The sequence below is a fragment of the Dipodomys ordii genome, unplaced genomic scaffold (assembly GCF_000151885.1).
Source record: "Dipodomys ordii isolate 6190 unplaced genomic scaffold, Dord_2.0 Scaffold21, whole genome shotgun sequence".
NCBI lineage: Eukaryota > Metazoa > Chordata > Mammalia > Rodentia > Heteromyidae > Dipodomys > Dipodomys ordii.
Window position 1 is genome coordinate 4,274,374 of NW_012267237.1, and position 23,283 is coordinate 4,297,656.

General features: G+C 44.5%; 1 protein-coding gene across 1 annotated transcript in view; it reads left to right on the forward strand.

Annotated features, from left to right (window-relative positions):
- Srd5a1 (steroid-5-alpha-reductase, alpha polypeptide 1 (3-oxo-5 alpha-steroid delta 4-dehydrogenase alpha 1)) overlaps positions 1-23,283 on the forward strand; it is a 34,372-nt gene that overhangs the window by 3,916 nt on the left and 7,173 nt on the right. The window contains exons 2-4 of the mRNA XM_013013859.1: positions 16,422-16,588; positions 17,289-17,390; positions 22,987-23,137. Of these exons, the coding sequence (XP_012869313.1) occupies positions 16,422-16,588; positions 17,289-17,390; positions 22,987-23,137 (420 nt within the window). The remainder of the gene's footprint in view (positions 1-16,421; positions 16,589-17,288; positions 17,391-22,986; positions 23,138-23,283) is intronic.

Sequence of the window (23,283 nt, forward strand, 5' to 3'; positions counted from 1 at the left end):
GGGGGGGGGGGGGGGGGGAGGGGAGGTGGGAAGGTATGGAGAGGAGATCTCCTCCAGTTGACAGGTAAATAATAAAAGCCTGAAAACAAAGGCCAGAGGTACATTCTAATACAGCTATACTCTAGCTTTTTCCTGAAACAATGCCTATTTCTAGCAAGATTATCAAGGAAAAGATTTTTGTTGTTGTTTTGGTTTTCTTCATGAACTGAGTTTGACTTGGTTACTTACATCTGTCAGCAGGGAAAAAGCTTTGTCTGTACCATGATCTTGATTCAGAATTCTTATAGTTTTCTATGTGGTACCTAATATATCTAGAGACCTGGGTTTTTACTATTCTAAAGCTGGGAATTCTATGCGTATTTCCAAAGAAGGCATCTCAGCCCAAGCCAGTGCTTATAATTTTTATTCCAATAAGACAAGAATGGATTCTTCTTGAATTTAGGCAAATAACCATATTAGCATAAAAAATAAAATACAGGTAATTTTTGGATATTTGAGGAACTAAGTAGAGGGGAAGGAAGCAAATGTTTCTTCCTCTGCCCACAAATATATGTTTTACCAAATTACCAGAAACTACTGCTAGCATAAGAAAGAATTTTATATAAATCTCAAAGACAAAATATCGGTGTAAAAATAGTGTTTTTAAAGAAAAAGGCACAAAGACCTGTAAATTTTAGCATATGGTAGACCTTTGTTCATGCTAGTCTTAATTAGTGGATTCTTGAGCCTTCAGCTCTTCTCTCACCTGGAACTTTCCAAGTGTTCCACTGACTTTAAGTTCTTTTTAGAACCTTACCCATGGTCTTACTCAAATGGGTTTATTGAGGATCCAGAACTGGGGTGATGAGCATCTTAGAATACCCCTGCCTCAGTTCTGTGAGGGGTCAGTAGTTAATGAGGGAGTTGAATGATTTCCCACTGCCTGTAGCCTTTTCTAAGAGTGTTATCATGACTTGACATCACACCAGTAACATCAGACTTGGATACATTTTATATCCACAATATGGCCATAGCTGGGCATAGTGGCACACACCTGTAATCCCAATGATTGCTAGCAGAGGCAGGAAGATGACAAATCTGAAGCCAGCATGGACAGCCTCACACAGATAGTGTGAGACTACTTGTGGCTCACGTGGAACAGTGCTTGCCTAGTTCAATCTTTAATACCGTGAGGTAAATGAATACATAAGTAATATGTGCATGAAAATACAGTTTTTCAAAGATGTATAATCATAGGGGAAAAACAAAGGAGGAGCAACCATACTCGATAGGAAATGGACCCATTACCTTGCTCATGTAACTGTCACCCCTCTGTACAGTATTTTTACAATAAAAAAGTACAAAAAAATTAAAGATGTATAATCAAAACTAGACATTGTTGGCTTATGCCTATAATCTTAGCTACTTAGGAGGCTAAGAGCTGAAGATTGTGTTTGAAGTCAGCCCAGACAAGAAAGCTTGTAAATCTATTATCTACAATCAACTACCAAAAAGCTGGAAGTGAAGCTGTGACTCAAAGTGGTAGAATGCTAACCTTGAGCAAAAAGTGCTCCCAAGATCGGTACCCAGACCCTGAGTTGAAGCCGCAGAACTGCGTAATTTTTTTTTTTTTTTGGCAGGGGTTGGGGTAATCAGTCATAGAGCTTGAACTCTGGACCTGGGCGCTGTCCCTGAGCCTTTCAGCTCAAGGGTATCATTCTACCACTTGAGCCACAGCTCCACTTCCAGTTTTCTAGTGGTTAAATTTAGATAAGAGTCTTATGAACTTTCCTGCCCAGGCTGGCTTTGAATGCTATCCTCAGATCTCAGTCTCCTCAGTAGCTAGGATAATAGGTATGAGCCTCTGGTGCCTGGCACATAAGATTTTTTTTTAAAGATGTATAATCAGATAGGTACTGGTGGTTCACTCCTATAATCCTTGCTTCTCAGGAGGTCAAGTTCTGAGGATGGCGATTTAGAGCCAGCCTGGGCAGGAAAGTCTATCTCTAGTTAACCACAAAAAAAGCTGGAAGTGGAATTATGGTTCAAGTGGTAGAGTGCTAGCTTTGAGCACAAAAGCTTAGGGACAGTGCCCAGGCTCTGAGATCAAGCCCCAGGACTGGTGCGTGCATGCACACGCGCACACACACACACACGCACACACACACAATGTACTGTTACTTTGTTACTTAAATTTTTTCCCTCTGTAACTCATCCTACCAAACAAGTCTATCTGATTGACCAAAGGTAAGAGATGCAGCCTTTGAGAATCTGTAGTGCCTCTTAGCTTTCTGTTACCATGACAGAATACCTAAGGCAAGTCACTGACGAGGCAAAGCTCATTGAAACTCATGGATGCCAAGGCCTCAGGCCGCAGCCGGGCTGTGGGCCTGTGGCAGTGCTCATTGTGGCGGAACAGACACTGTGCTCCCAGGGCAGTGGGAAGGGAGAGAAAGCCATACACACCGGCATGTCTCAACGACAGCACAGTCCAAATGGCAAACTTGAAAGTTAATTCTAAGACATAAGGATGTCTTTAGAACTTTGACCTGTGAACACTGCCAGTCAGTGGGGGATCACAGATCATTATGAAATAAGTCATTTTGTTGTTGGTGGTGGTGGTCGTTGTGGGGCTTGAACTCTGGGCCTGGGCATCAGCTCTTTAGCTCAAGGCTAGCGCTCTACCACTTGAGCCACAGTGCCACTTCCGGTTTTTTGGTGGTTCATTGGAGATAAGGGTCTCCCGGACTTTCCTACCTGGGCTGGCTTTGAACCGCAATCCTCAGATCTCAGCCTCCTGAGTAGCTAGGACTTTAGGCATGAGCTACTGGCACCCGGCTGAAATATGTCATTTCTTTAACCAGAGTGCTAACAAGAAACAAGTAGAGGAGGAGGAGGAGGGGGAAGAAGGGAGGAAGGGGTAGGCTTCCTTTTCTATTCAGAATCCTAGTAATAAGAAATAACCTTGATAAAACATAAAACCCTGTCTGCCAGCCTAGTGTCCAGAAGGTAAAGAAGAAGGTTCTTCTCCACTGTAGAGGTGGAAGGCTGCTGGCACGGCTGGAAGGGAAGCGTGGTAAGAGGTAATGGAGTTGGATTTGACAGAAGTATAGGTGGCCCAGATAGGGAGTGACTTTGTAAAAATCACAAAGAAGAAAGCCAGTGCCGCGAACAGGTGGACAATGCGAGATTGGCTGATGATCTGCACCAACTCAGACTCACCCAGGGAAGACTACCGTAAAGAACAAGTAGCTATGTGAAGCCTTTCAGACAAAATGTTTTAATACCTTATCTAACAATAGCTGAGTCAGGACTAGAAAGTTTCAGTCTTCCAGGAGCCACTGAGAGCCGTGAAGTAGACTGAGTGCTAGAGAGGGTAGACATGCTGAAGAAACGGATCTCAGATTGAAAATAAACACCTCAGGCCAGGGGAGCAGCTTAGTGGTAGAGGTGTTTGCGGCTAGTCTTTAGGTCTGAAAAATTTTGAAACCTCTTGTATGATCACACTGAGAACAGTGTTTCTAGAAAACCTAATGGTTTAAATATGAAAGACTGCATTCTGGCATTGCATCAGTGTTCATGTTCCATTTCCAGATAAACTTGTAAATATATTTTTCTTCTAATCATAGCAAACTGAGCGTGCAATCTCTTTGCATAAGAATCATTCTTCACAAACCACCTTCCACCTGCTCAGACCCCTGGCATCCTTTTCCCCCTGCATGTTGTTCTCCATGTTCTTAACTGTCCACTCCTGATTGGCAAAAATTCCATCCTTCCAGAAAACTTGTTTTTCATACACATACAAACAAATACATACAAATAAATAAAGCCAAACAAAACCAAATCAAACCGACAAACTTTTCTTAGCAGAAATGCATTGTGTTTCCTCTCAGGGTCTTCACAGCTATCCTTTCTGCTTAGTTCCTTTCGCCTTATTCCCGTCTCCTTTCTTGAACACATGGGATTTTGTCATACTCTTTGCATGTGATATTAATAAAATGAACATAGCTACCTTCCTTGCTAGTGAGGAGTCTGGAAGGAAGTGATCAGTTCTAAGTTGCTTGTGTTTTAGGTCTGTAAACATATTCTTCCTTATGGGACAGATTTTTTATGTGGAATAGAACATATGTATTTAATGCACATAAACTCTGTGTGTGTGTGTGTGTGTGTGTGTGTGTGTGTGTGTGTGTGTGTGAAGGGTGTTAAGTGAGGACTCAGGGTGGGGAGGAGCCCTCATACACTGTTGGTAGAAAAGTGAACCAGTATAGGCATTATGGAAAACAATATGGAAGTTCCTCAAAAAACTAAAAATAGAACTATCCTATGATCCAGCAATACCATTCTTGGACATCTATTTAGAGAAATCTAAGTCAAGATACAATAAGTACACCTGCACACCCTTGTTTATAGAGCACTGTTCACAATAGCCAACCTATAAAATCATCCTCGCTGCCATTTAACTAATGAATGGGTAAAGAATATGTGGTATATATACACAATGCATATTATTCAGCTAGGAAGAAGAATGAAACGGGCATGTATGGCTTAATAGATGGAACTAGAGATCATGTGAAGCACAACAAGCCAGGGCAAGAAGGACAATGATCACATTTTCTTCCATGAAAAATCTAGGTCTAAAAATACACACACACACACACACACACACACACACAATTGTAATCAAGAGAGTGCCTGAGTAGAAGAGAAGGAAGAATTAAGGGAGAAAGAACGGTAGAAAATGAACAGTGCCAAAATACATTGTGTCTACATGAAGATGGCACAAGAGAACCCATTGAAAGTGGTTGAAAAGTGCAGCGAGAGGAGACAGAAAGGTGGAGCCGTGAGGGGCCCCTCAGGTCCATGTGGCTGTGTGGACCAGTGTGGTAACCTTTGCACCATCAGTACACATTGATAAAGGTGAAGGTGTCTATGTCTGTATATGGTTTATATGGAATTGGAGAAACCAAGCATACTTGAATTTGTATTTAGTCATCAGTGTTTTCATTTTTTAACTTGTTCAGAAATGAGGACAGGGCTGGAGGCACCAAGCGCTTGCCTAGCCTGAGCCGGTGTCCTGCACACAATCCCCAGCACTAAGAGAGATGGCTGAGAGAGAGGGATGGGACCCAGACGTTTTATCATGAATCTCGCGTGGTACAGTTCTATTACATGAGGAGCTCATCTATAAATAGCTCAATTCCATTCACCTAACTTGTTGAATGATTGTATCTAGACAGCGTATAAAAATGAGGTGTTAAGACAATGTAGTCATCATTTTGTAAAGCTACTCTTCTCTGTCAGAGAAAAGCTGTAAGAAACCAGTCATGGTTTTCCCTGGGACAGGCAGAATGGCACAAGGGAATCCCAGACTTACAGCCAGCCTGGCTGCGTCGTGAAGGGAAGAAACATCCTGGAAGGGGAGCTCAGGTGCCCTGGCCTTCTCTTTGTAGGTCTGTTTATTTTGTTCTTGGATGAGGTTTACATATCAAAGACATCTAGCAGATGATCTTAGACATCTCACAGATGTCTCTGTTAGACTGTCAGAACAGCAATCCAGGCAAAAACAATGGCTTAATAATTTTGAAGATGTCTTCATTTTATTTTGCCAACAAATTTTTTTTTTTTTTGTCGGTCATGGGGCTTGAACTCTGGGCCTGGGCGCTGTCCCTCAGCTCTTCAGCTCAAGGCGAACGCTCTACCACTTGAGCTACAGCGCCACTTCCTTTGCCAACAAATTTAAAACTAGGTGATTTCTCTGATTTACTAAGCCATGTGAACTCAAGAGATTTGAGCTCACTAATTTTCAGAGTTGTCGTTTATTTGAGATCTCACTGATCTCTAACCCAATTCTAATGGAATTCTTAAAGAATTATGCAGTGTCAGCACAGCCCACAGCATGCACACGTGTGTGACACACATAAACATGCCCATAAATACCTTAAGTCTCTCATCTTAGAATTTTAGTCCCAGAACAGTTTAGTTTGTTAAAAGGATTTGAATTTGAACTATATATCTGGCAAAATGGGCCAATTTAAAGTAAAGTTTTCATTTTCCCTAATACATAATTTTAAAGGCTATTGTCCAAAGTTTGGGGCAAACCAGTTCCTGTCAGAGTTTGGTCTTTCAACCCCTCTTTTGCCATTTCTCCCTCCTTTCCGTCCTTCAGATTAACACCTAGATGTTTACATTTTAGCCAGCTGTGTGGAAAACCAACCCCAAGCCAGCTTGAATTTACTCATGTCTACCTCTTGTTTCCAACAGGAAATGGGAAATGATATTTGGAAGGATTTTTTTTGGGGGGGAGCAATAACCGCAATTTTTCAGATTTTCTTTCCCATGTGGTACACAAAGCATTGTTTGTGCCAAAGAGACATTATTGTTATTTATTATTACTATTATTACTCTGAGTTCTCAGGGTTCTTGAACGCAGCTCCACATAAAGGCTGAACTGTTTCCTCACCCAGGCAAATGTTGACTCTGCATTCTGATGTTTGCAATCAGTAATTGAAAAAGGCTTTCTGAAGTGCAGGAAGGTTATTTTGGGAGTCCCAGCATGTAGACAGAGGGAGGATTTTTAAAGCTAAGCTGAGAATTGCACAAGGCATTTTGTAACAATGATTCTTGATCTGTAAGCATCAATAACACAGCAAGGTTGTGTCTGCCCCAGATAAGACATGACTCCTCCCCCCACAACTCTTGAGCAAATTTCCCTGCAGAAGTTTCATTGTGAGGTGGAGTGTCTGGCCATTGTGTGTAGCTCTGGGAGCTGGAGAGGCCTGTGGGGAGGATGCACAGGGAGGCCTGCGTGGACCCATTGGTTGTAGCCCCCTGGCTTTTGTCAGTGTGCGTTTGTAGAGCTTGACAAAAGTAGCTCCGTTTTTGTTCTCTTCTCCCCTCCCCATCAAGACCTCGAGGTATTTGTACTCTTCTCCCTAGCAGAGTCCAGCACAGTGCACCGCCCTGCAACCAGCGGGTGTGGGAAGTCACCAGCTCCCCGCGCTGCCCACGCGGCACAGGACCACTCTGCCTGGCTGTGTCCCAGGTGATGGACATGCGCTGCACAGCCTCCAGTGCCGCTCCTGTGCGAAGGGAGTGCTCCCAGCCTTGTGTGTAGTTGTGCTCAATCCCTCACTCAAGTGAAAGGATGGCAGCAGCCCCATGCCAAGGGCCAGCATTGCCACCAGGGTGCGAGAACCAGAATTAGTCATTTGTCCTCAGAGCTCTGAGGTGTAGTACACGGGGCCTTGACCCAGGCTGCTGGGTGAAGGACTAACTGGCCAAACCCTATGTTCTGAGACGTGTGTGTGTGTGTGTGTGTTTATTAGCATCCAATGGGGCTTTCTTGGTGACATTTCCACACATGCAATGTCTCCCTATCAACCTCATCCCCATCACTCTTCCATGGATTTTCATCATTCTCTTCCTGTAGATAAAACCTGTAGATAAACCTGTTTATCTTCATTCACCCTCTCTCAGTTCTCCCTCCTCCCACTGACGCCCAACCCCTAACAGAGCCTGTTTTACTTTCCTGTAATTCAATTTTAAGTGTGTATTAATTGTACCAAGATATTTCACTGTGATGTTTTAAACTGTATGCATTGTATTTTGATCAGAGTTAATAGAGAGGATTACTCTATTGCTTTTTCTTCTTCCACTCCTGACCAAACCCCTATTGATCAACAGATTTCATTGAGGTTTCTTACACCATCTTCATATGTAATTGTGCTATATATCAAAATTCCTTGCTTTTCATCTTTCTTCTTCTCTCCATTGCCCTTCAGTCTCCCACATGGTCTCAGAATTATGTTCAATGTATATATACATATATATACACAGAGAGATGTAAATACATATGTACACATATATGAACATATGTGTGTGTACATATGCAGATGACCATAAATATTAAATATGTCTTTTAGATCTCACATTCTATATGATACTTGGCTTTTTTAGTTCTACATTATTTTTTTGGTAAGTCATTGGGCTTGAATTCTGGGCCTGGGCACTGTCCCTCAGCTCTTCAGCTCAAGGTTAGCACTCTACCACTTGAGCCACAATGCCACTTCCAGTTTTCTGATGGTTTATTGGAGATAAGAGTTTCACAGCCTTTCCTGCCCAGGCTGGCTTTGAACCATGATCCTCAGATCTCAGCCTCCTGAGTAGCTAGGATTACAGGTGTGAGCCACCAGCACCTGGCTAGTTCTACTTTTATCTTGCTCCAATTCCATAGTGTTCTCCAGTTCCATCCATTTTCCTGCAAATGACATGGTTTTTTTTACAGTCCTGTAGTAGTCCGTGGTGTGTGTGTGTGTGTGTGTGTGTGTGTATGCCAAATCTTTATTCATTCATCTATTATTGGGCACCTCAGCTGGTTCCACTATTTGACTGATGTTAATAGTGTTGCAATAAACATGAGTATTCCAGTATCTTTATAATTTAATTTAATCTCCTTCAGTTATATGCTCAACAGTGGTACACAGGGTTATGAAATAGGTTGTTTTTGCTTGCTTTTTTTTTTCTTCTTCTTTTTTTTTAATGGTGGTAAGTAGAGTTTGAACTCAGTACCACCTGCACAAAGTGGAGAATTACGCATCAAGAAGAGGTGGCCTTTCCTACTAGAAAATAAGGTCTATTGTATGAAGTGATAGGGCAGCGATGTAGCCCTGGGTGGGAGGCTGGGAGAGTGCTACTGCAGTGACATGAGGATTCCTAGACAGACAAGAATGGGGGGGGGGACAAGCAGCCAGCAAGCACAGCTATGTGTGTGGTTGAGCAGGACACACCAGTGGCATCTACCCGGTAGTTACTGACTAACACTAATCAGGTGAATGGTTAATCAAATGTAAAAAGCCAAGGACATAAAAATCTAGAAGTAGACAAAGGTAAATATTTAGTGGCCTGTATATGAGGCTGCAGGATAAAAGATAAAATGTGAGGAAGAAATGCTGACGTGGATACTGGAACTTCCAAACTGGCAGAAAGAGAAACAAAGCTGAAAAGGCTCATCACGAACTGGGAAAACACAGAGATTGCTGAGCACCGGTGGCTCATGCCTGTCAATCTAGTGACTCTGACTGAGATCTGAAGATCACTGTTCCAACCCAGCCTGGGCAGGAAAGTCCGTGAGACTCTTATCCCTAATTAAGTGCCAAAAAAAGCTAAAAGTGGAGCTGTGGTTCAAGGGTAGAGCATTAGACTTGAGCTAAAAAGCTCAGGGACAGCGCCTAGGCCCTGAGTTTAAGCCCCAAGATGAGCACCAAGAAAAAAAAATCTTAGATAAGGCTTCTACTGCTTTATGTCTGTCTCTGCCTGTCTCTTTCAAACACACACACACACACACACCTATTTTTACTTTCTTGTAGAACCTCCAAACTGGTTTTCACCATGATAGCACTAGTCTATACTCCCACCAGCAGGAGGGTAGGAAGGGTGCTCCCCCCCTCCTGCCCCCTCCCCCAACCCCTCTCAAGCATGTTGGTCTTCTGATGGCTGTCCTACTTGGATGAGATGGAATCTTCAGGTCATTTTGGTGTGACATTCCTTTCTTCATGGATTTATTGGCTATTTGAATTTCTTGTGAGAACTATCTGTTCAATTTGTCTGCTTGTTGACTCATTGGAATAATTTGTTCTTTTGCTGTTTAGTTTTATGGCAGTCCTGGGCCTTGAACTCAGAGTCTGAGCACTGTCCCTGAGCTTCTTTTGCTCAAGGCTAGCACTCTATCATTTGAGAGCCACAGTGCCACTTCTGCTTTCTCTGTTTATATGGTACTGAGGAATCGAACCCAGGGCACTCTACCACTACCACTACCAGGCAAGCACTCTACCACTAATCCACATTCCCAGCCCCAGTTTTTTGAGTTCTTTACCTTGATATTAATCCTTTATCTCTTGAATAGCTGGCAGACACCTCCCATCTTATGAATTGTGACTTGGTTTTTGGTTGTTTCGTTTTTGTGCTGTGCAAAACTTTAACTTAAGGTACCCCCATTTACCAATTTTTGCTCCCATCCTCTGGGCAGCTGGACTCCTTTTTAGGAAAAAAGAAAGTATATGAGCCTATAACTTCCAGGGTTTTCCCTGTTTTTCTTTATTAGCTTTAAGGTTTCAGGCCTTAAATTTTAGCTCTTTGATCCAGTTGGAGTTGCTGTGTACAGGATGAGAGATAGTGATGTAGGTTCAATCTCCTGCCAGTGGTATACCTACTTTGCAGCACATTTGTTGGAGAGGTTCTCTTTTCTCCATTGGCCCCATTGTCAAACGTGAGTTGACTGTGGCTGTGTCTCCCAGACCAGTGCTTTTTGACTTGCTGCAGCACGCGTGGTGTGTGTTTGCTTAACTGCTAGACTCACTAGGTTATCCAACAGAGTCCTTGTAGTTCAGAGACAATGATGTTTCCTATGTAGAAGAGAGCAGCAGTTTCCACTGTGCTGTGGTGACTAATTTATTAAGCAGCCATTTGACCTGAGTTGCCAGTACTCAGAACAGAACCAGAGTGGAACCGCACTTAGCACCAGCGGTAAGCTTGCCAGCCAGCCTGGCACACATCACCGTGCTCCCGGTATGCACAGGGCACTGGGGCAGTGCAGGCCTGAGCAGGTGCAGGGGAAGGTGGCATGGGAAGTCCAAGGCTCTGGGAGAGGGGAGTGCTCTCAGCGCAGTCACAGTCCCATTGGCCCTGTGTCAAGCTAGGAGAATGCCCAGGAATGAGACCGAGCCATGCCCTGGCAAGCAGGAGCCTGCGGTGTTCATGCCGAAGACAGAGGCCAGGGCCAGAGGCAGTTCACCTTCTATGGGATGGATGGCGTTGCTAGAACCATCTTCATGTGCCCTCCTGGTTGCTGGGTCTGAGCCTATGGTTAGTGAAGTGTACCCCTGCCTCTCCTTATTCATTCTGGTCATCGTGTGTGTGTGTGTGTGTGTGTGTGTGTGTGTGTGTGTGTAGGCGCATCCCTGCCCTCTTCCCAGTGTCTCGGTGGCTCACTCCTGTGCCGGTCCCCTCACCCAGCCCAGTGCTGGTACAGTCCTCTGTCCTCAGGGGCCTCCTCAGAATTGCCAGGCAGGTGTGGGAGTTCCTGGATGTGGCTTCCCAGCTCATGCTCTACTTTCTCTCCTGCTAAGCAGGTTTGTTCAGTGTTTGCCTGAGCCTGAGCCTCACCTTTTACCACAAATGAGGTAACAGAGGGTGTGAGTGCAGGTGCTATTTACCCCAGGGCCTTCTCCATGACCCTTGGTTTTGACTGGCTGGGACCATAGAGAGAGACTGTTGAATGGAGCCATAGTGCAGGAGTTCAAATGCTCAAGGCCTCCACTTCCTTTCTTCCACCCCAAGTTTACACTCTGTCTAAGGAGTAACCTTTGGGCTCTTGATTCTGTCTCATCCCTGATTAAGATCCTCAGAGCCTCTCCCCTAATCACGGTCTCTCAAGGGGACATCCCCCTTTATTCCACATAAACTAGTCTATGAGGGAGATTTCATTTTAACATATCACATTAATATATGCAATACCTGGCTAACGTTTATTCGTTTAGTGCCAGTATTGATGCCTGGACACTGTCCCTTAGCATTTTCACTCAAAACTGGTGCTCTACCAGTTGAGCCACAGCTCCACTTCTGGCTTGGTGCTTAATTGGAAACAAGAATCTCATGGACTTTCCTGCCCAGGCTAGCTTCAAACTATGATCCTCAGATCTCAGCCCCAGATAGCTAAGATTATAGACGTGAGCCACCAGCACTCCGCTCCAGCCTCACTTTTTAAAAAATGTCTTTTTAATTTACTTTGCTATTATTATAGAGGTGGTATCCAGAGGGATTACAGTTTCGTGAGTGAGGTCAGGAGTATATTTCCTCTTGTACAGTGTCTGCTGTTCCATCGCTTTCTCCCTGTCCCTCCCTCCTATCTTGCTCATCAGTGTCCAGTGAGCTCCACTGTATGTTCGAGGCATTGTGAAAATTAAAATATAGTGGGGGCTGTGAAGGTGAAGGAATTGGCGCCCTTGGAGGTGTCAGAATTGTGAAGTCAATTGAAGGGGTGATTTATGAATCAGGCCTCCCAGGCTACCAAGCTATTGGGGCTCACTGAGTGAGTGGGAGGGAGAAACATTTTTTTTCTTATTTTTAAATTACTTTTGGCATATGTGCATGGAACAAAAATGAGCTTCACTGTGACATGTTCACATATGTCCAGTGCATATAGGACATTAAACATATTGAAAACACTTTCTGTACGGTGTTTGCAGGAGTGGAATACTTGATTTGTTAGCGTGGGAGGTGCAATGTGAGTTCAGAGATATTTGACAGTTTTGGATTGGCCACATCTCTGGAGAGTTGCTGGTGTTTTCTGATTGGTCAAGTCTCCCCGAGGATGGCTGGTGGTTTCTGATTGGCTGATGATGATTTGACCGTGCTGGTTTGGGTTTGCTTTCTGGTGACCCAAGTGCAGCAGCAAGCCCAGGGACAGGCTTCTGTGTGACCCTGCCCTGTCCAGGGCTTAGGCTGCTGGTTTGGTTGGTAGAGAACCCGCATTGGCCCTGTGGTTTCCAGCAGCCCCAGAAGATACCCCAGTGCTGCACTGGAGAAGTTCAAACCTCTCCATCCTTCCATGGAGATACCCACTGTCCTGAATAACTCTGATGACCGTGGGGTTCGTTTGTTTATCTGTGGGAGGGTTGTTTGGGGTTTTTTTTTCTTCTGATTTTTATTCTTTTTTTTTTTGTAAGTCACCCTCCTTAGGACATTTGGTTTTTCTTAGATTCAGAAACCTCCCCTCAGAGCTGAGTGCTTCTTTGTCCCCGAGACTTTGCAATCAGCAGTTGTAGATCTTCAACCCAGGAAACCTATTAGAAACACTATTGGAAAGTGTCGGACACATTTTTATGTGATGTCTATGCTTGCAAATGCAAACAGAACATTGATGCCACAGGTGATCCTGGCCATGGATGCCTCAGGGTCATCTGGCCCCTGGGTGCTGGTGGCTGAGCTCCACCATTTCACCTGCCCGGTGTTCTAGGCCCAGGACGGGTTGCAATTTCCCTAGGGAATAAAAACAACTTTGGGAGATGTGAGCCTTGGTTCTTCTCATGGAAAAGAGAGAATATAAAATAGTAAAGTTGTAACATTAACAGAGAACACAGTGTCAAATTAAATGTTACACTTCATCTCATTAGCTGGAAATAGAATCTTTTTGTAGCACCCTGGGAACTGCCTATTTTGTATCCTTTTGCTATATTCAGGACAGAAAATGGATTTGTGACACAGTAGCTGAATAAAACATTTGTTGGTCCAAGTGCTTCATAGTTTCTCTTAACGATAGTATCTCTCAAGGGATTTGCAGATCAAGATTGGATGCTTTCCTTTCTCACAAGCCTAGCGGTAGCAGGTGTCTCCCTCTGCTCTATGGAAAAGTGACTGCGAATGAGGCAGTTTATGGAGAGCTTATGAATACTGGTGCATCTAGCAGAGGAAGGCTGGGCCACAGCACTGCACTGTGTGGGTCTCTGGATGTCTGTGTCCACCTTCCTTCCTGTCTGGAACAGTCCCACATTTACCACTACAGACTAGAGAAAACTCAGACAAAGATGGGCCCCAGAGCCTCTTGCCCTGCCTTTGTGCTGGAACTTCTCCAGCCTCCCTCAGAGCACAGGCTGGATCAGAAGTCTTGGTAGTGACAAGACCCACATGAGCCAAAGCTAGTCCCCAAAGCAGAAGCAGACTCCAGCTGCAGAGCCTGAGAAAAGCAGAGTAATGTGTCCAGAATCTCATACTGATTAAATCCAGACTGATGATCAGCAGAGTTTCTAGAAAGAACCAGACAGGCAGGCTGTAAGCTTTGTGCCAGAGTATTTATAATGAGAGAAAATAAGTTGGGTACAAAGTGACACTTGCCTGTAATCTCCTGTGCTTGTGAAGATCAGGAAGAGAAGCAGGAGAAGGGGGGATGTCAGGACAGGAAGAGCAGCAGGAGACATGGGATGTTAGGGACAGGAGAAGTAGAAAACACCATGAGCAGAGTGAGAGACGTATATAGTTGCCCACCAGTCTGTTCTGTTATCTAGAATTTTGCCTGGAGTGTAGGAGAAGTTGATGAAAATCTGCTGTCCTTGCTTTGTGTTTCTTAGAACCCAAAGTATCCTCATATAGAAACAGCTTTTCCTCAGTTGCTTTGAAACCTTAGATATCCATTTCTCAAAACTCTGTGACAGATTTCTGTTAGATTTCTCTAGTTAGACATTTAGTGCCTATTCAAAATATTGTAATCTTCCTAATGTCTTCTTTTTGCCTCTTCCTTCTTAGTATCCCATGTTGAATGTAGGGTGGGTTTTGCCCAAATCTCACAGGACCTGGGATCAGTTGGTCCTCTGAGTATTCATGTCTCATGTCTGAATTCAAGTCATGTAGTGAAAATATGCAGAGAAAAATTATATTTGTACTGAATGGGGAAACTTTTGTTGTTGTTGGTGGTGGTTGTGGGGCTTGAACTCTGGGCTTGGGCACCGTCCCTGCACTCTTCAGCTCAAGGCGTGCACTCTACTGCTTGAGCCACAGCTCCATTTCCAGTTTTCTAGTGGTTTTTATTGGAGATAAGAGTCTCACAGACTTTCCTGCCTGGGCTGGCTTTGAACCGAGATCCTCAGATCTCAGCCTTCTGAGTAGCTAGGATTACAGGCATGAGCCACCAGTGCCTGGCTGAATGAGGAAACTTTTATCTGATCATACCCATAATAATAGCTCGCCTAGCATCTGCCAGGTCCTGGGTTCTGTTCCAGAACCCGAAAATAACAAAACAAAACAAAAAATGTCATGGAGAATGGCCAGCATCGTATCACTGTCAGCCTGCTGTTACTTTGAAGCATAGGGCTGGTACTTGGATTGGGTGTGGTGGCTTGTGGCTGTAATCCTAGCTACTAATGAACTAGACATCAAGAGGAACTGGTCTCAAAACTAGCTCTAAAAAAAAGTTTACAAGATTACATCTCATCCAGTAAAATCCCAGCTGTATATCGGGTGCCTGTCATTCCATTTAGGCAAGAAGCATAAATAAGTAGTTCAAGCCAACACTGAACATAAATGCAAGACTTTATAAATAATAATAAATAACAGAAACCAAAAGGGCTGGTGGCATGGCTCATGTGGTAGTATTAGAGCACCAAGTGCAACGCCCTAAGGTCAAACCTTGGTGCCATAACAGAAACAAAAACAAACATTCTATTAAACCCATTTCTAGATGTTGTAAGCCTGGACTATTTCAAATCAAGGTGTCATGCAGGAGTGTGTCCCGAAGGTTCCCTCGTGCCTGTTTTCTAGACTTTGTAAGTCAGGAGTACTTCATAGACCAGGGGCGGATCAGGGGTGTACCCCAGAGCTTCTTTCTTGTGTCTTTGCAGCTAATTCTCAGAGTCCAGTTCTGCCTTTTCTAAATTTTACATCTAAATTCAGTTTATTTCCTAGACATGTCTGTCGGTCGAATTCTTCTTGGGTCAACTGGTTCACTGCGTCTTTCAAGGACTGTGTTTCATCAGTCGGTAGAATTTAGTGGAATGAAGTTGCTCGTTAGAGTTACTTTCTACCTTCTTCAGGCTTTCCCTCTTTCACTATGTGACTATACATTGATATGTACGTGAAAATTCAAGTGCAAAATAAGTTTTGCGTCCTCTTTTTCTTACAAGTTTTAAATTTTGTCTTTTCTCTCATTAAATGGTTGACCAGGCATACCTAAAGCAGGGCGGAAAAATGTACTCTTTGATGGACACTTAAACACAGTGCCACTCAGCCCTGTGGCCTGGGCCGGAGCTCCAGCCTCCACAGGTCTTCATTCTGTCCTTTGTGAAGTGTGGGTTACAGTCCTCCCGCCCAGGGTGGAGCTCCGGGAAAGGTGCTGGATGGATCTGGAGGGGTGGGAACACTATACTGATAATGGGTGACATGACCATGTACCCCAAATCCTGTTGTGCAGACTGGAATGGGTTAATGGTTTCAGAACAGCCTGAAAAAGCCTCCAGTTTTCTCAGCAGACTTGGTGTATGTTTCACGTTCTGTACAATTACAGTCTTGGATCTGAATACGATGACTGGTGTCTATTATTAGAGCATGTTTCATTCTACATAAAAAATCCTGGCTTTTAGCATAAATAGAGTAAATCAGTAAGAGTGTAAACTAAGATGATACTTGTATCTGAAAGGAAGATTAGAGAGAGAGAGAAAATTGGACATTAGTAATCCTACCCACTCAGGAGATCATAGGTCAAAGCCAGCCTGAGTAGAAAAGTCCAAGAACTCCATCTCCAAAATACCCAGCAAAATGCCAAGCTAGAAGTGTGACTTACTTGCCCCCAGCCAAGCAAACAAACCAAGCAAGTACAAAGCCCTGAATCCAGACCTCTGTTCAGAGTGGGAATGTATTAAACATTTCTTTCCGTGTGTTTCTATGTCTTGTTTTCTAAGGACCTTGATTTTCCCATTACTCATCCGAGGAGGGAAGCCGACACTGCTGTTCTCCTATGTGTTGGCGTTCATCTTCTGTACCTATAATGGCTACTTGCAGAGCCGGTACCTCAGCCAGTACGCAGTATATCCTGAGCCCTGGGTGACCCACCCCTGGTTTCTAGCAGGTGAGTGTCTTCAGCCATGCGCTCTCTGCCTCTCACAGACTCTGACTGTCATGCCCAGCACATTCTAGTTAGAAACCCCAAACCATCCAAGGGAGAGAGTAGGAGGGGTCCTGGGCAGCCAGCACCAGCATCAGGCTGTTCTGCTGCAGGGGTCTCCTACACCAGGCACCTTCACACACACCGACTCAGAAGTAGGTCTTGTGCCTGCCCAGGTGGCAGTGAGTGCCACCAGCAAGAGTGGCCAGCTGGAATGGAAAGGCTGCCTTCACCCAGTGCACTTGGGCACCTGTCCACCATGTAATCGAAGAGCCCTTTGGCTTCCTGAACTGCCTTCTGTAACCTGAGAATGAGTAGGAATGGCTCACCCGCCAGCAAGGCAGGTAAACTTCTGTGAAAAAGAAATTATACATTTCTGCAAAGTTGTGATTTTTTTTAAAAAAACCACACCAACGAAGGTAAATTGATATACATTCTCAGGTTCTAACTGTAACCTTGCAGAACACAGTGTTCTGTCCATGGGATATGAAGAGAAAGAACAGACTTCTGAGTTCTCTGGAGTGCACACTTTGGCCTCACCTTGGTCCTGGAGGGCAGGCCTGGTGCCCTCATTATCATCCTCTGAAAGATTGCACTGACTCTTTGGACCTAGCGTCTTAGACCTCGCAGCTCATTATTCGTCATCATCTTTATTTGCCTTTAGGTTTTGTCTTGTGGTTATTGGGCATGGTGATAAACATCCACTCAGACCATATCCTGAGGAATCTCAGAAAACCAGGGGAGACTGGATATAAAATACCCAGGGGTACGTACTGAAAATGAGCACTGTCTGTGTTGCATTGCATTGTGCCAGGCTTTGTCAGTTCTCCCAAAGCACAGTATAGTAGTCATTAGTACAAGTGTTCAGGGTGAGTCAGTCTTGTAATTGTTTTCTCAGAATAGAGAAGAACCATTTCTGATGATGGGTAGTTATATATTAAGCACAAAGGTGAATCTGGGTTAGGACATAAATGTTGCACGGGGCACTGCTACTTCTGTTAACAATGTTGTGATAGAAGAAGGTCCTTCCCCCTAACAAGTACAGGAAAATGTTGGGCTGAGTTTTATTTAGGACTTCAGTGTACTATCAAGAAATGAAGTTATTCCTCAGGAGACAAACCATGAGTGAGTGCTAGATACCACCTTCCCTTGTAGAATGTGTGAGCAGTAGAACAAACACATGATGTCTCTTCATTTGGAAACCTCCGTGCAAAAACCACAGCAAAAACAAGTGAACAGAAGCCCTATAAACATCAAGTTATTTCATGTGTAGCTCAGATGGCCTGGAGTCCACAGAGCCATCTCAGAAGTCAGTCCTGCCCCAATGGAGGGGCCAGAGAAGAGGAGAGCCAAGGAGTTCCAGATGGGCTGCTGATGGCCCATCCAGCCCTGGGAGGTGGAAGAGATGCCCCTCAGGTGCTGGGCCTGTGTGCAGACCTCAGCCTCCTGCAGCTGTCAAGGGAGCCGGATCTCTCGGCACTAGCAGAGTGAGCCATGGTACAATGGGGCAGGGCATGAACCCTGAGAGGAGAATGGAAGGATCCTGAAAGTTCCAGAAGCTATAGAAGTGGTGGAATGAGGAACGCCACATCTGAGACTGAGTGCATGCCAGAAAAGGGAGGAGGGGGTCAGGAGTGGTGACAGGCCCAGGACCCTGTGTGCGGGAACCTCTGTGCTGGACAGCGGCCAGCGACAGCCAGACCTCCAGCCCTTTCCCTCCACTCTCTGCTGCCAGGGGCTGATCAGCCTCCTAATTTGACATGTTCAAACCTGGTGAACAAGAAAGAACACATACAAACATACATAGAGAACATGCAAGCATACAGCAAGAAAGGACAGATTAGCAGCAAAACAAACATTCCTATCTGAGTACAAAGCAGACGAAAATGGGGATCCAACATCCAAACTAAAATATGAATGGGGCAATCACAGCATTGATACTCAGCTGCAGAACACCAGCAAGAGCCTGCTGCCTGCTGCACCCAGGAAGACTGCGCCAGGGGCCTGGCCACAAACAGCCCCAGCCTGCAGTAAGGGATCCACCACCTCCCCAGGCAGCACCTCCTCATGATGGCCCCTGCTGGTGGTGTCCAGTCTGAGCAGATTGAACAGAGGTGCATAGGCTGCATGGCTCCCAGACAGCAGGAGGTGCCACTGTGGGGAAAACAAGGGGAACCTATAAAGCACAGGGAAGAAACTGTTCCCAAAATTCTTTTTTTTTTTTTTTGTCAGTCATGAGGCTTGGACTCTAGGCCTGGGCACTGTCCCTCAGCTCTTCAGCTCAAAGCAAGTGCTCTACCACTTGAGCCACAGCATCACTTCCAGATTTTCTGTTTATGTGGTGCTGAGAAATTGAACCCAGGGCCTCATGCATGCAAGGCAAGCACTCTACCACTGAGCTACCTTCCCAGCCCCTTTTCTTTTTCATTTTTTGTTTTTCTTTTTCTTTTCTTTTCTTTTCTTTTTTTTTTTTTTGCCAGTCCTGGGGCTTGAACTCTGCGCCCGGGCACTGTCCCTGAGCTTCTTTTGCTCAAGGCTAGCACTCTACCACTTGAGCCATGGTTCCACATCTGGCTTTTTCTGTTTATGTGGAACTGAAGAATCGAACCCAGGGCTTCATGCATGCTAGGTGAGCACTCCATCACTAAGCTACATTCCCAGTCCTGTTTGCAAAATTCTTGATCAGTAATGCTTCAATAGTACATACACTCACATATACACAAAAACATCAGCCACCTCAGAAAGTGCATGAAAGACAGAAGAAACCTGAGACTTTTTTTAGTGATGGCTACAGAGGCCTGGAAATCTATCTTGTATATTAAAGTGCTGAAGGAAAAATCTAAAAATGGGAACAGAACACATAAAAAAAACAAAGCAATTTAAAGCTTTAGAGACATAAACCAGGACTCAAGGCTGCCTTTCGGAAAGGCATCACATCACATACCATCAGACACTGACATGCAGGGAGCGAGTGGCCGGCCCAGAGGATCTGTAGATTCCATGAAGCCCAGACGGAGCGTGGAGCCAGGACTTTTGCCTTTCCTTTTAAGCTTGCCCTTGATTTCAGAAATGCCAGAGAGCATTTGGGCCACATGCTCTGTGAGTGCTCTGCTGAGTTGGGTTTTGAGCTGAACTTCTGAAGATTTCCAGTCAATGTAGTCACATTTTTCTAATGTACAAGCATGCCATCTATGCCTGAGACTCTTGTAGAACCACTGCTCAGATCTCCATTCATGATGGAAGTGTTAGTACACAAGGCTAAAGGAATGCAGTTGCCAAAGGAATAGCTAAAAACCCTGGAGAGACAAAGATGGGCATGAGGTGTGCAACTGGCAGTATGTAGACATGCTGATACAACCTTCAGCCCTCAGGGTGTGGAAGTTGCATAAGGCAGAAGACATGTGCCAGGAGCTCTGGGTCACAACTCTGTTCACTATTTGGGGTATTGGGGGTTTTTTGTATAATTAAGATCATTATTTTTTTATAAAAGGAGTATGGAAAGGACAAGAAAGCTGTTTAAAAGGAAATGCCTGCTGAAGTCTTGGGTGTCCTTAAGTCAAAGGAAAAGATTTATTTGATTGGGGTGGTAGAATTTCTTTTCTTTTTTCTCTTTCTTTCCTTTCCTCCCTCCCTTCCTCCTTTCTTCCCTCTCTCCTATCCTACTTCCCTTCCTTTCTGTGCCAATGCTGGGGCTTGAACTCAGAGCCTGGGCTCTCTTGTTTATCTTTTCCCCTCAAGGCTGTCTTAGCACTTGAGCCATACCTCTACTTTCAGCTTTTTAACTGGTTTATTGGAGATAAGAGTCTCAGACTTTTCTGCTTAGGCTGGCTTCAAACTTTTCAGATGTCAGTTTTCTGAGTATCTAGAATTACAGATGTGTGCAACCTGGCTTTGAATGTCTCTTTTTAGACACCATCTCTAGTTTTGGGGGGCAGAAGTAATTTACAGGGAGAATGACTGCTGGAAAGTATGCTGGCTCATCAGAAACCACCTCTGTTCCCTCTCCTACACATCACTGAGTGAGGCAGCTGAAGACCATGGAAATGGTCCTGGGTCCAATTGAGATATGTGATAGGCCCAGGGAGATACCTACATGTGATGATCCTGGTACCCTTGAGTAGGGGTTGGTGGTCAGAACTCTTATCTGTGGGATAAGAGTTTACCAAGTTCTGGCACTCATTTCCTATTTCATTTTCAAACTAGCAAATGGTCATTGCTGGATTGGTGTACAGATGAGGCCTGGGGGTTAGGGAAGGTCCTGTCCGCTGTGGATTGGTGATCAGATGAAGCATGGGAGTTATGGAGGGTCCTGACAGATGTGATGACAGTAGGGCTCATGAGGATGAAGCTGGGTTGTCACACTCCCACAGCTAAGTTAAACTCAAGGATTGTTTTTACACCATTTCAATGTGCTTCAGCGTACATTCTATAAATAATGAGCTTTATTGTGACATTTCCATGCATATGTATTACAGTCTGGTGATGTACCTGTGTGTTGTAATGGGTCTTTTAGGAGATTGTTGACTATGGCTTTTATTAGGTCATGACATGCTCACCACCCTCCCTGTTTCCAACCAAACACTCTGCCCCCATACAGCTGAGGGGACAGGCCCAGGCAGTGGGGACAGAGGTGTCCCATCGCAGCCTCCATTGCCTCCTGTTCTGGGCTGTGTGCCTTAAGGAGACATGGCATTTGTACAGACAGAGCAGAGGCCTTCTTGAGATTCAGCGCCGGGATCCTGAGAGACAGATGATAATGATAATGAAATGTTTTGAGCCCTGGCAGCAATAGAAAAATAAAGACGTGTACCTAGCTGGCCACTGGTGGCTCATGCCTGTAATCCTAGCTACTCAGGAGGCTGAGATCTGAGGATCACAGTTCAAAGCCAGCCTGCACAGGAAAGTCCCTGTGAGATACTTTATCTCCAAGAAAACCACCAGAAAACTGGAAGTGGTGCTGTGGCTCATGTGGTAGAGTGCTAGCTTTGAGCTGAAGAGCTGAGGGACAGCACCCAGGCCCAGAGTTCAAGCCCCACAACAGACCAAAAAAAAAAGAAGTGTACCTTTCTTAAACCCCATAGCCCAGGAAGTACTTGGCCTTCGGTATTTGGGGGATATTCCTGAGGGCACAGGTAGCACACCTTTTATAAGAATGATACATTTATTATGCAATATATGTGATGTTTTTATAGCTTGTCTGATTATAAGTTAACTTGTCAGTGAACACTGGCATGGTGTTTTGATTATGCATTACTTGAAGCTCATAGAAAAGAAAAGGACATGATAGGACTGCCCACCTCCTTCACATGATAAAAAGCAAAACAGCTTCTTCTCCTTTCCCTCCCCTTTCCTTTTCTGTTTCTTGTGATTAGTCAACCACCTCACCTCTGGCCAGAGCCCTTGTGTGCTTGGGTTGCCGTGAGACTAGAGATAGAAGCTCTACACACTGCAGGAGTTGGTCTTGAAACTGTGTTTATTATACCTTGAACAATGACCACTTTTATACCTTGAAGAGTGATCACTTTTATACCTTGAAGGATAGTCACTTTTATACTTTGAAGAGTGATCACTTTCATACACTGAAGGCTAATCAACTTTTATAACTTGAAGGATGATCACTTTTATACCTTGCAGGGTTATCACTTTTATACCTTGAAGGGTTATCACTTTTATACCTTAATGGGTGATCACTTTTATAACTTGCCAGTTCTCAGCTGGGCAGACCAAGGCGAGTTGGAACTCAAAGACCTCATGCTGACCATTGCTGTTCAGCCTCTGAATCTCTGATACCCATTCAAGATGCTCACCTGAAACCTGGACTGGCCCCTCACCCTCTCAGTGAGCCCTGTTCCCTGCCTAGGATCGCCTCCCTGTGCCCCACCCCAATCCTGTCCTGCCCCTCCCCCCTCCACACTTGTTTGTTACTCTGGAATTTATTGTTCTAGATAGGGAGTGGTCTGTCAGAGTGCCTACAGCATTGATGAGCTTTGATTAGTGAACAAATGAATTCACATTTGAGAAAGGGCATTTTCTTTCTGGTTGGATTGTGTGACTAAGCTAAGTGATTGTTTCTGCTTGCTGGAGTTCCCCCATGCCTACTTAGTTATGTCCACCCAACCCATAACAGCGAAGTGGCTCAAACTGCAGATGTGTGTATCTGATAAACAGATGGCATTGGCACAGCGCCCCCTGGGGTTGTGCTCTGAAGCCATAATGGGGTATATATGGCATTGATGAACATTTCCATTGTTTTTCCATAGTTGGATTTAGGTTTTCCAAGTAGATACTACTGTGTCTCAAGTCAGAATTAATTTGGGTGTTGCCTTATAATAAATGTACTGTCTTGCTCTGTTTTTGTCTAGGAGGCTTGTTTGAATATGTCACTGCAGCCAATTATTTTGGGGAAGTCATAGAGTGGAGCGGCTTTGCACTGGCCAGCTGGTCTCTCCAAGGCGGGGTGTTTGCTCTCTTCACATTTTGTATTCTAATCACCAGAGCAAAACAGCATCACCAGTAAGTTGCAAAACTCTTAAACTTTATTCTTTGACTTTAGAATAACATTTTTCAGGGGTTTTTTGTTTTGTTTTTGTCAGTCATGGGGCTTGAACTCAAGGCCTAGAATAGTCCCTGAACTTTCTGCTCAATGCTAACACTCTACT